General features: G+C 36.5%; 1 protein-coding gene across 4 annotated transcripts in view; it reads right to left on the reverse strand.

Moving 5' to 3' along the window:
• Positions 1-1,861: 1,861 nt before the first annotated feature.
• Positions 1,862-13,916, reverse strand: part of ATP8A1 (ATPase phospholipid transporting 8A1) — a 221,418-nt gene continuing 209,363 nt past the window's right edge. For all 4 annotated transcript variants that reach the window (XM_081303539.1, XM_081303538.1, XM_081303536.1 and 1 more), the window contains 2 exons: positions 6,774-6,865; positions 1,862-5,485 (listed from right to left, as the gene is read on the reverse strand). In XM_081303539.1, coding sequence (XP_081159665.1) covers positions 5,388-5,485; positions 6,774-6,865 — 190 coding nt within the window. In that variant the 3' untranslated portion in view covers positions 1,862-5,387. The remainder of the gene's footprint in view (positions 5,486-6,773; positions 6,866-13,916) is intronic.

Raw genomic sequence — 13,916 nt, forward strand, 5'->3', positions numbered from 1 at the left:
CCAATTGTCCCTGGGAAGACTGTGAAGAGGACCAGGGAGCCCAAACAGCTAAACACTTGTGGCCTCAGTCTAATAAAATCAGAGGCTCATCAAATTGCCACTCAGGTGCCCCTCTGTGAAATAATCCTATTCCAGCAAATTACTAATTTGAATTGAAGCCTCATTGATTTGGCTTTTACAAAAGGAGTCTTTTTTTTTTTTTTTTTTTTTTTTTTGTGGTGCTGGAGATTAGAACCCAGAGCCTTGTGTATACGAGGCAAGGACTCTACCAACTGAGCTATATCCCCAGCCCAAGAATGCTTATTTTTCATAAAGCTATTGTTCTTATTTCTGGTATTTTCCTGCACTTTTGGTTTATATGTTCAATTTTATCACTTTCTGGTTACCTCCTTCAAATGTTATTGGTGAAAGTTGGCCACTTTCTCATGCACTAGGAAAAAAAAAATCAGTTTAGAAAACCTAAGAAATTCATCCAACAGGAAAGAATGGAGACATGAATTAGCTGTTCACTTGCAAGTTGATTTAAATATGTAATGGGGACAATCCTGGGAGGCTTTCTGACTGAAGACGCAAAATCCCTCTTACCAAATTGGAGTTAATATACTTCATCTCATGTTTCACTTAGTTGGATTAAAATGAAGGGGTATTCTGTATACCACAGGGGGTTGTAGACAAAATATATTAAAATGCTATTAAATGGATATACCTTCTCAGACTAGTTGCTGGGATTTGAAGAATTTATAAAGGGATATAAATCTAAAACTAGCAAACAAAACTTCTACAACTTTCTTTATGTAATGGTAAAGTTTATTTCATTTTGAATAACAATTAGAGGACAAAATGTTTAAAATTTGCAGTTTAAAACATGCACATTCACAAAAGGCCAAAGACACGTAACACTGTATAGAAATGAATATTACTCAACTTTAATAACTATTTATAAAACACAGTGCATTTTACATCAAGATAAACAAACCTGAGAAAACTACTATAATCACAAAATCGACACTCCTCACTCATGCAGCTTTACGATTTCTACAGCAGTTTCAGCAGGAATGGTTTCTTATGGAGCTGAAAATACTACTTTATCTTTAATGCAAACTATAGTTTTCCATAGCTGCCTTCCAAGGCTGCCTTTTTATTTTTACCTAATAAACCTGAAAATGTGAAAAATGAAGCTTGAAGTAGTTAAACAACAAACAGTATTTACTACATTTATGGCTTCTATTCTAGAACCATGAAACATAAAAATAGATATTTTTAATATTCTGCCCACATCTTTGCAAGGGCAGACTTACCTATGGAAAGTTGTTGTTAATTCAAAATAAGCAAATGTGAAATCTAGTTTTTTTTCCTATTTAAGGGAGATTTATTTGCTGAGAGTTTTGTGAGCTTTATTAAGAAAAGTTCCCAGAGGCAAGTTAAACAAAAGAATCAATTAAATTTGTTCAAATTTTTTTGTAAAATTTATTTATTTATTAAAAATGTTGTATGGAGGACCAATTAATGTATACACTGAATATTAAATTTCAGATAGGCCATGACAGGATTTGATAAGGCAGAAATAAACATTAGATTTATAGCAATAGCCATGCACTGGCCTAGATCACTTTAAATATTAATTCATGCAAACCATAAACCTATCAAAAACACAGCTGCTCTCATACGGAAAATAAATCAAGATGAAAAATGGAAAACATTTATTTCCTTTCCTTCAAAATTTAGCTTACATTCCATTTTAATAGCTGTTGAAGGTTAATTAAAATGCAGCAAAGTATAACTAAGTTTCACAAGGGATCTCAGTTATTTTAATGTGAGAAAAATCAGAGTATGGTATCTTTAAGAGGCATTATAGAAATGCTCATTATTAAAAAGCATTTATTAGGCACTGAACTGCATGATGTTATTGTCAGTAATTTCCAAAAAGAATTCCGTAGACCTGGTCATTGTGATGTGAATGGGCTGGGCATTTTCATGGTCAATTTTTGTGTAGATGTTTCTTTATAAGATTAAAGATTTATTTAATGAAATAAATTTTAAAACCAAGAACTACCTAAGGGCAACTGCATGAAAATAAATTTTGATGATTTGTAATACCTGTAATACTTATGACACTGTTATAAATAATTCATAAATTACAAACATACAATCTATTACTTTTTGACTAGCATTCATTTCCTGAAAGAACACTTTAAATGACAGGTTGTAAGTGCACACAATGTAGGACAAACTATCATGTGACTTTCCTACTGGATAGTTAGAAGGCTGAATTGAAAGATTAAAATATAAAATTTAATGATAGAATACTGACTGATTTCTATAATTCACCCCCTCCCCAGAAATTAAGAGGAATCACTGATTCCACTCACTGATTATACAACTCGTGTAAATGGCTCACCCTACTTAGCAGAATACACACGAACCTGACTCGCTTAGGAGAAAGTTTTCCAGTGAGTTAGCAACAGTGCTGGCACTGTCTCTCGAGAGCCTGAAGTGGAGGCGGGAGGACAGGAAGCACACTCATAATTTAAAATTTACTACATTCCTGAGAAACACTGTTTTCCTGCTAATAAATTCTACAATATAGCATCTTTCTGGGTGTGAGACACCGACAGATTTTTATATGTATATATAAAAACATTTAGAAATTCCATAATAATACCACTCTGTACTATCCAACATTAAAGAAGTACCTCCCAACTTTCCAATGCTAAAGGAGTGAGGATTTTCTACTACACATAGTATTTTCTGAATTGTAAACATTGTTAGCATTTGCCAGGGTCCCTACGAGGGACTTTGAAACTGAAGAGTACGTGTCCTTTGTTTCAGAATATACATGTTAAAAGTCACTTTGACTGGTTATTTTCATCCTAGTAAAACCATGCGTCTTTTTACCAATTCAGGAAGGTTAAAGACTTGGGGGGAGTATTTTCTCTAATTTAAGTACTACTATAAAGTTACTGCAATTGCAATGCTATATTTCAAGTTTTATCAAAATGGTCACTCCCTGCCTCCTATCCCTAACCCTACCCAATAAGCAAAGAGATTGACTTAACATCAATAATTCAAAAATAATCATGGGATGAAAATGCATAAATTAGTCACATTTCAGATCACGAAGGTGTATATTGATTAACCAGGAGTATTCTTTTCATGTTGAAGAGCTCCACCAAAACAAACCATGTTTCAAGATAAAATTAAAATTTTCAATTTTCATGTTTCAGTTGGAAAATTCAGTTCTATTCTAATGATTTGATTCTAAAATTTTGGAGAAGGGTGCCACTGATGAGGGGTGGGCACAGGGAAACAGCTCTTCTCTGCAAGTGCTCTGGAGTATTTCTCTGGCGGGATGCTCTTCATTCGTGCGGATTTTTGTGGTTTGGCCTCAACTACCACCCGGGGAGGCCCAGGAAGAGCCTCTCTGAACATCCATTTGACAGACAGTTCAAGTCTGTGATTTCAGAATTTCAAAGATGGTCTTAAGACTCTACACCCGGGGTCTTGCTAGATGTTTTGATTCATGATTCTCTTAATCTGAATCCCAAAATGGGAAGGGTCTGAAAAGTGAAGTGTGTAAACCCCCGTGTTTCCTTTAGGTGAGAACTGTGTATATGTGTATGAGACCTCTTATTTGTAGAAATGTACATACTGGTATCTGGCTGCACATACAGAAGAAGAAACAGTATACATTATAATTTTAAATCTTGATCCAGAAAAAGGGGGAAAATATGAAGTGATTAAACTCAGGGGACAGTTTGGGAAATCATCTCTCTTCTCAATTCTAGTGGATTTTCTTTGAAGTATTACCTATTTTGCTGGTAAGTCCACTTAAAGGCAAACAGGCTTTTGAATAAAAGGCAAAAAAGTTTGCTTCTATCTCTGAAATATATCTGAAAACTAGAATTCCTTTTTTTTTTCTTTTTAAATGAAAGCATTATTCTAAAAATAGTGTAGAAAACTGGTTGTGTTTTTTAAACAGCCCCTTCACCATTTATCATTGGTAGCAAAATAGGCATTTTCAGGAGACATCATGGAAATGCTGAAAAAAATTAAGCAGAACATACATTTTAAAACAAATTAAATGAACCCTATCCATTATGAAAATGTTCTTTGTAGCATTATGGGCTTGGGTAAAATAGGTATTTTTTAAAATGGGAAAAGTGTACTACTTATTTGTCCTAATAAGCAGTACATGACCAATTTTGGAAACGGCTTGATGAGTGAACTGTGAAATAATCAAGTCTTAAGGACAGAGACAGTCACCGTAACACATAGTATGCTACATAAGTGAGCAGGCATCTCTAGTGGGAACAAATAGTGAGAACAAAACACATTACAAGAGCTGAGCCTATGCACATTACAGAAGCCCATGCACTGATCTGACACATTATTCCAAGTATCTTAACAGAAAGCTTTGGAAACCCCACATAAATGTGTAATAAGCATAATTTTCTTACAAGGGAAAAACTTTAAGACAAAATGACATCACTCAATCTACAGCAGAAACCAGACTTTCAGAAAAGTCTAAGGGATGATGAGACTATCAGAAATGACTGAGACATAAATAAAATTTTAAAAATCAGCATTGTAATGACAGTCACATTAGCACACGTGCCCTTTAACTTGAACAAAGAAACAACACAAACAACAAAGAAGCACTTGTAAGGCCGAAGGTGCAACATCACAGACTGGAGTAGCAAATGCCTTGAAATATTAATTTTTGCAAATCACTCTCACATTTGAAAAGTCAAGCATGCAGATCTTACAGCAGAACTGGAAGTAAACTTTCTCTTAAATTTCTGGGCAAATGACTACTGAATGAGAAATACACTTACTGAACTTCTTTGGCAAACATTTATCAAGACAATTTTTGACACAAACACTTATTAATGCCTTGTTTAGAAATGCTCAGTAAGGTGAGTCAGTTCCTTAAGAATGCTGGTTTGCTTCAGCATATCCTGAAATCTAGGTCTGGATATCAAGAGTACCTTTAGCTGAACACCATTTTTAGAGCTTCCAAATGGCTGGTTGCCTTGTGGTACAGCCAGTGAACTGACAGTGACAGACCCAGAGCAATGGTGTGAGAAGACCAACCTGCTCTTAGATTAAGAAAACACTCCGGCAAGACATGAGGTCATTTTTAATTTCTGTATACAAAGCCTTAGTTGTCACTTTAAAAATCCGAGAAAGATGGTTTTACAGCGCAGCTACACAGCACTATGTCTGTAATGTACGTGGATCTGAAGGCCCATCAAGGAGATGAGCTCAGATCCACCTTTCCTCTCCATAGACCAGACTGGAATTGGTCAGCAGATTGCAGTGACGACCTTAGGTTGCAGTGGCTCTCTTTAGAGATGTAGCAGGGCCTGCCTCTCAGCTCCTCCCCATCACCACTCATCAGGCCTCTGTTTTGTGGTATCATAGGCTCTAATCACTTCAGACTGTGAAACGATTCCATTTTCATCTTGAGAGAAAGCATACCCATCTGTATGTTAAGGATAAAACAGAAATCATCATCATGAAGTTGTTGGAAATCACTGTTATTCTGAGTTTTGAGTACATATTGTCTAAGTTGAAGAACTAATGAATCCTCACCACCTTTAAAGGCACAAGACACTAATTTTTAATGTTTGGAAAAAGACACAGACTCAGCTGCAAAATGGAGAGTGGAATGACTAGGTTGCTCACGTAGTTTCTATGTCTTCTGCTCTGTGTTCAAGTGGGCAGGTGCCCTCAAATCCCCCTCAGCCCTTTGCTCTGCTTCTCAAGTCCACCCTCCCCACTTCTTTTTGTTTCTCCACTACTGGAGTGGGTGAGGGAATCTAGGGGAGCAGGTGCACACATTTCTAGACGGGTCAGGGGGGTGAGAGTGATGGAAAAGCCATGTGCAGGAAGGGAGGGAGGCATGGTTAGCTTGATTTAATACTTCCACCATGTAAACATGTCAAAACATCACATTGTTCTCCATAAATATATACAATTATTTGTTCATTAAAAAAATGGCAGAGGAGAGAAACACAAATAGCTGCTGATGGTGGGAAAGTGGTTCCTTCCTATGGGTGACCTTCTCCTGGGCTCTTAGTGTCTATAAAAGAACTCACTTATGTCCCAACATGGTTGGAGGGAGCTTGGAGATAAGAAGTGACCCATAAGGGGATTACATCTTTAGAAAAAGCCACCAGAAGTAAAATGAGCAAAATCATTAAACATTTGAAAAAAAATATATATATATAAACATAAATCATATGTGGAAACAACATGAAACCAAAGATATATTACTAACTCAAATAAGTTCACTATGGAGCTTTATATATTAGATTCTCTTTTAGATCCTTGAAATGTTTAGAGAATTATTTCTTACAACTCTATTCATAAATATTTTTGAAGAGGAAAATATATGTTTCCTTGTGCTATATGAAAGCTGAAAAGCTCTAGCAAAGTTATTCAAGTAGAAAAGATAACAACAGAGAGGCAGCTTTTAGGAGTTAAGATTTATCTTACTGGTTCTTTTGAAGATTTAAGGAAACAAGGAATGTGGAAATATCCTTGTTTTTCTTTTAAGCAAAACAGAGAGATTTTAAAATGCTCCATTTATAAATAGTAAGATGGTTGTGATCCATGAGTGCTTGTTAATTATTTAGATAACATGTTGCAGATATGAAAAACTTGACTTAGGTGTTGATTTTAAATAGTTAAAGTCAAAATACTGCTCTGATAAATGCCAGGAGACAGTAATGGAAGAGAAAGAGAATTTATTTAAAGTAAATACTTACGGAGCAGGTTTTGTTGCAATGACTCCGAGCGGTACAAATTTACATGGTTCTTCTTAAAGACGTTCTTGAGCAGTTGTGCTCTTTCGGTGAGGCTGCGGGAACAGGTGCAAATGTGTGAAATGAATTATCAACTCAGGGGAGCCAGTGGGTCCCCCGGGAGCACCAGGGAAAGTAGACTCAAACAAAAGAGCACTCCAGCCCCACCATTCTTTTTACTCCATTTTCTCCAACAGCAAATGAGATTTCATGTCTTTGGAAAGACACTTATAAGGCTATTTTCCCCATAGCTAAGGAAGAGTTTTGTCTCTAATAAAAATCCAGTAAAAAGTGAGATTTCCTCTATCCTCTGTGTTCTATGAAGTCAAATGGAAATTCAGAGCCGGTACAACATAGTAGTGTTAGTAGAAATCCTAAAATTATGCAAAGAACACATTTTACAGACTTTTTAATTAGAAGCATTCCATTACCATTCTACTAGGGTTTAAAATGTATCTTAATTTCATCTTAAAATAGAAAAGTATTTTCGGAAAAAAATTATAGTAGGTTAAAGAACAAGGAAAATATTTATTTTTCCATAAATGTTTAGAATGATCTCTACAGATATAAATCTTGAAATCAAATTAGGCCACTTCTAAACCCATGCTATGAAGATCATGCATCTGCCCCATGTCACCACCCCAATGCACATAAAACAGTGCCTCACATGATAGCAACTCAAATATTTGTGGAATAGATGAATTTGAGTAATTCTGAAATGTACTGAACAACATCATTAATCTTCCCATTCCTCTACTGGTTGACTTACTCAAAATTTTGCTTTGATATCAAAGGATGCAATAAGCACTACCAGTTATTCACATGTGTTAGAGCAAATGTTTATATGGTTTTGTTTTAATAACTGGATCTGACTCAGTTGAAAAATTTCTATCTTGCTTTTCTCCCACTAAAAAAGCTTTAGTTAAGTCTCTTACAGCAATTTATATGAAATAATGTTGGTTCTGTTTTTACCAATTTTTTTGAGATGCTGAAATGGAATAATGCCCTATAAAGATATAAAGAATCTTCTACAAAGTGAATTCACTGTGTAAATGAATCACACATTCATTTAGGCAAAAACTGAAGGAAAAATATTTAGAAATGTTGACATCTGTAGTAATCTTCTACACATTTTTTTTAAAAGTCTGGGGATATTAACTAATACTTATTAGACATATTTTATTGTCACTGGGAATTAGCTGCATTAAAACCAGAAAACGAATCTAAGACTCCAGTGGTTCTATAATCAGTTGCAAAACTTGTTCCTGGCAGTGACATAAACAGCTATAAAGAATGAGAAAGGGCCATTTGAACCAAGTCCCTTTTCTTACTCTACCCTTTAAATGCTCTAACATTACAGGTCCCTGGACTCTGAGGGATACTAAAATATGTAACTGCTCTGAGGAAGTGGGCTGGCTTAACAGCAGGAGGTCTTATTTTGTGAGCAGAGCTTTTGCGGATGGGGTGCCTAGCCATCTTTGGTGTTTGAGATGACTACAGAGGACTGGGGGATGGCAATGTATCATGATGCCATCTTCTTCTGCCCCAAATATACTTTTCAGGCTTCAGGCTGGATTTCCTAAATGCACTAGACCTTTAATACTATAACACTAAAGTGTTAATGAAGAAAGAAGAATTCTACCTTTCATGTTAATGGCAACCGAAACATAAGATGATGTCATTTTTTGTTTTGTTTTTTTAGCACTAAAAAAGTCTTTCTTGTGAAAGTAGTACATTATTCAAGAAAAGCTTAGGCTTTGGAGTCTTATTTTGGTTTGATTCTGAGTCTGCTCCTTATTATAGGTAAACCTTTCTCAGTCAGTCATCTCTTAGGTAACAGGGAGAGGACAATACGTAAAACTTAGGCAGACTGTGAGGGTTTAGGAACCTGTCAGCATAGTGACTGACCCTTAGGAAGCACTCAACAAATGCTAGTCACTCCCACCCTTTATCCCCCCAGATCCTAAGGAATTTATTATAAAGAACAACTGGAACAGAGATCATCACAAAATGTACTTTGTTAGCTCAATGCAAGATGTCTATTGCCATACATGGGTTTTAATTTCTATAGCCTCATTCCATCTTTTTCTAAGGAAAAGACTGGGCTCTTATTGTTTTGCTTTGTCTTTCCCTAGCTACTTTGAACTTCTTGCTTTAGTTCTTGTAGAGAGAGAAGAGTCCCTCCTCCAGAATATAAATGCTATTCATAGGAGTTTGCTTCATAAATAAGAAGTGATAGGGAATTGAATTCCTCCAGCCCTATCCAAATATTAGGGAACTACTAGTCATTTCAGAATGTATGTAATTCTGTGTCACTAATATTTATAGGTACTGATACAACAACTACCAAGTCACATTATAAAAGGTGCTGATCACATTAACATTAATAGATCTATTAAAAATTCAGTTTTTGTTGAACAGCTTAACAGTATGAGAAGATTAAAAAAAAAAGAAAGAAAGAAACGAAGATAACTTCTCACTAAAACCTCATCAATTCACAACTTGTACCTAGTAGTTTTACTCAATCTGTCGGGCCTTTCATTTACATACCAAGCTATGCAAATTCTAAGTTTGTTTGATGAAATTACAAAGCAACGACCATTTAAATATTGCTACTTTATTTCCAAACCCTGGAAAATGTTGCAACTTGGTTATTTGGTGGAGGAAAGTGAAAAGATACTACATTTGAATGTAATATTTTTCTTAGACACACTAAAAAAAAAAGTTAGTGCTTGTAAAAATCCATTGACATTTCTGGAATGTACTAGAATAGAATACATTGTTTTAAGGTAATTTAGGTGATATTTGAAGGGTGGTAAACTTGGCATTTGTCTATATATTGGATAGGCAAGCTATTTTTGTTGACTCATTAAAATGAATCTCCAGAAATTTATTTATTGAATGTTTAAAGAACAGAATGTGACAGCTATCCTGTGCTAAGCAGGAGTGGTGGTGAGAAGATGAATGATTGTAACAGGCCTGGTCTCTGCCCTGGAAGAGATAACATTTCATCCTTCTGTCCCTTTTCTTTATAAATAAATGCTGGGAAGAAACATTTCCTCTGATGAGAGTAGGATGAGGAAAAACATTTGACACATCCCTCTACCTTCAATCCCCTCTGGTATTTACATCATACTGACATAAAATTAAGTGTGAAATCGAGTAATACAATTTCTATTAGTTCTGAGGTGACAATAAAATTGCCTTTGGTTAAGATAAACAATACAAAGAGAGGCTGGGAGCGAGCCACCTCACTGTCCATGTGACCAAGCAATCTGATGCTCCGCATCCTCTGTGCTCTTTTATGCTAAGGCTGTGGGGTCAGACAATGTGATGGGCAAATTGGTGAGGATAGGCCTGAAGATCTTAGCATGAGCTTCTAGTTAGTGGATGCTGGTGAGGCTATGCTGGTAATGTCTACAGCTAGAAAATCAAGAAAATCCAGAGTCTTATGACTATATCTGCCTGTCTGTAAGATGCAAGGCTTCACACACACTCCGATGATACTCTAGAATAGTTGCCCCATCTCCAACAGCACACAGTGTCTATAATCCCTCACTATAAACCTTAAGTTTTTGAATTCAATTTTTTTGGTTTGTTTCAGAAATGGTAAGATGTTACATGCATCCTATGAAAATAATACTGAAGTGGGATCTGGAAGGCTCATTTTCCAAAAAAGTTAATATTTCTGTTATAGAAGTACAAACCTTTACACTGTAGAATAAACACTACAAATGTCTTTATACTACTAATAGGACAAATGGCCCAGAGTTTTCTAGCAAATGTTTATTAAAAATATGTAGAAAAGGAATGTTTGATCTCAAGAGTTTTAAAAAATTTTGGAAATGTAGAAGTTTCTGGTCCCTAATGTTGGAGCATGTTCATGTAATAGCTATCATGTGGCAGCTACTGCAAAGCACAGGGTTTCACCATTAGGAGCAATTTTCTCTTCCATAAACAAGAAGCCAGTGCTGGGCTCTGTGGCACATGCCTGTAATCTCAACAGCCTGGGAGGTTGAGGCAGGAGGATCATGAGTTCAAAGCCAGCCTCAGCAAAAGAGAGGCACTAAGCAACTCAGTGAGACCTTGTCTCTAAATAAAATACAAAATAGGGCTGGGGATGTAACTCAGGGCTGGGGATGTAACTCAGTGGTGAGGTTGAGTGCCCCTGAGTTAAATCCCTGGTATTCCCCACCCTCCAAAAAAAAAAAAAAAAAAAAAAAAAGAAGCCAAGGCTTACACCAATCAGGAATAAGTTTGGGCTATTCTCCAATATTTCAGACTTTAATTGCTTTCTACCATCATCCATGGCTCATGGGTAATATACTTAGATTGATAAAATATACTTTTTCCTTTAATTTAATGAAACATATCCAATTTCCTAGATGACATGGTAAGTGGCATACTATTATTACTAGAAAGGATTAGTTACTATACAAAGACATTCTCTTTTTTTAAAAAATGTTTTTAGTTGTAGGTGGACACATGCCTTTATTTTTATTTATTTACCTTTATGTGGTGCTGAGGATCGAACCCAGTGCCTCACCCATGCTAGGTGAGCATTCTATCACTGAGCCAGAACCCCAGCACCCCCGACATTCTCATGTTTGAAAATAAAAAGATGAGAAATTATTGTAAATATTAATCTTCACATGTTTAGCTTTGACATATTTGCATTCCATACATAATTTGAGCATGACAGCAGTCTGTAGGGATGATCAACTCAGAAGATTTTTCTAAAGAGCTGACTCATGACAAAGTAAGCAACTGGTGCTTTGGACTTGACCTACTTTTGGAAGAATAAGTTATATAATTCCATGTTTCATGTATGATTATTTCATTCCCTACAGGTCAAGCATGGATTCATCACCCATCTTGCACTCATTCAGTCAACCACCCATTTTCATTCATTCCTTAGTTTATTTCTTTGGTGATTCATTCATCTGCTCAACAAGTATTTACAGAGTGCTACTGAGTTCCTGGAGCTGGGTTAGCTGTTGGGTCGCAACAGTGACTAAGACAGGCCTTTCCTTTAAGGCGCTCAATCTAGTAGGGTAAACAAATGTACCTATGGAAGACCATACAATTTATTGCAATGCAATAAATGTAACAATAGAAGTTTATACAAAATACAAAGACACTAGGCTAGGAATTCTTTAATTTTATATGTGAAAAGTTGACAAAACTGCGACTGAACTGGCTTTTGAAAGGTAGGAACTGGAGTGCCCAGTCTGTTACAGGGGAATTGGCTCCCGGACAAGGGAAGAGTACATGGTCAGACTGGGAGGCATAAAATATCACGGAGTTTTGGAACAAAAGACATCTGAGACTGCTAGAATATACAGAAATCCTAATTTCTCCACTTTTCATAGTGTAGATAAAATTTGGTGTTTTGAAATCTGACATCAATTTTATTCTTTAACATTCCCCAAATAATCCTGGTCCTACAACCCATCTGACAATTCTTTACCTGCCTTAGAATGTAACTGGTTTAGCACAAGAACTTTTCTGTCCAGCTGCTATCTTTCTTCTCTCCCAGACCATTTTCAAAAACCCCTCCTAAGTTATCCTCTAGCATGAAGCCACTATGCTCATGCTAATCACCAACCTGATCACCAGCAGGCAGAGATGGCAAAAGGGAGTTCTGGGCTGTACCAGGTGTTTGTGGTATTCATCTAACAGCTAACTCATTCCTGAGTTCTTCAGGAAAAGATGAATGGCTATTTTAGGCAGGCAATCTGGGCAGCAGCAGGGAAATTTATCTGATATATTTTCTGTGGAGAAGTTGGTAATCATTTATGGTAGAATCTAGTTCTGTCCTTTATAGACTCACTGGTTTATTTTATTTAATGGAAGAGATTACATACACCACAGACTCATTGAATCTTTCAGACTTGGAAGTCATCATATCAGCCTCCAGGCTGATTATGAATTGTCAAAGTCTCTGATACACTGCAAATCAGGCAAACTTAGTGTCAAGGGGAGGGGCTTAATGTAAGCTTATTAAGACACAAATATGTGAGAAATTTACTTAAAAGGATAGGAACAGTGTCATCTGTAATCTTTCTCTAATAATTGTTTCTAAACAGTTTTATTCACTAATTTCTGAGAACTCTTACCAGACCCTTTTTTGTGTGAGATGGGGGTGGATGTGGGGGGTGAGAAAGAAAACCTTATTAAAGGATTGTGGATGCCAGACCAGGGACTGCATGCTTTCCCAAGAGGCAGATTTTCAGATGGAGCGGGAGGTGGAGGGAGGAGAAAGCCTGTAACTCTGAAAGTAAGTATTGCCATTCTCATCAACACACAGGGCCACTGGCTTAAGAGGTTATGTACTTTGTCGGGATACCACAGGGCTGTTTTTGCTACTGTACCACACTCAAAAAATCAGCCAAAAGAGGCAGAATAGCAAATGGTTTAGAGTGGGAGCTCTATAATGAACTGGCACGGACTCACGGCCTGCCTCTGATAGACGTGGGAACTTAGTCTTTCTAGGCCTCAGTTTCATCATCTGGGAAAAAATGGAGATGATCTATCTACACAGGGTTGTTATAGGGATTCAATGAAATAGTGCATGTTCACTTCAAGTGAAGCACCTGGAAGGTAGTGAGTGCTCAACAAATGTTAGTGCTATTATTTTCTAAAGAGAGACTCACACAGGTGTGCGATATGCCCTTTGGCCTAAGGAGAGGAAGACAGAACTGGAGGCCAAGGTCTCAGGCTTGAGTCCCCCAGTCTGGCACCTACTCCATTGTGTCATTGTGCAAATACCGAATCAGGATTAAGGTGACATACACCCGGGTAAAATAATTCCTATGGTTCAGACAAAACTTTTGTTCCCTTTAGTATGATGAAAGGAAAAAAAAAATGGGACTATTTTCATAATTGGTTTTTTTACAGACTGCTTTCAACTAATTTCCTTTTTAATAATGCTTTGAGAATTTAGTGAACTCAATTAGCTAACTTGGCTTTTTTGGTGGGTGGTGGTGGTAGTGAGGAAGGAAACTTGGAGATAAAATTCACTTCATAGATGACGTGTATCTAGGCTGATACCTGACACACTGAGCCACAAATGCCATTATAGGGACTTTGCCCTAAGTTACTCTA

This window comes from Spermophilus citellus (assembly GCF_964194105.1).
Source record: "Spermophilus citellus genome assembly, chromosome: 8".
Taxonomy (NCBI): Eukaryota; Metazoa; Chordata; class Mammalia; order Rodentia; family Sciuridae; genus Spermophilus; species Spermophilus citellus.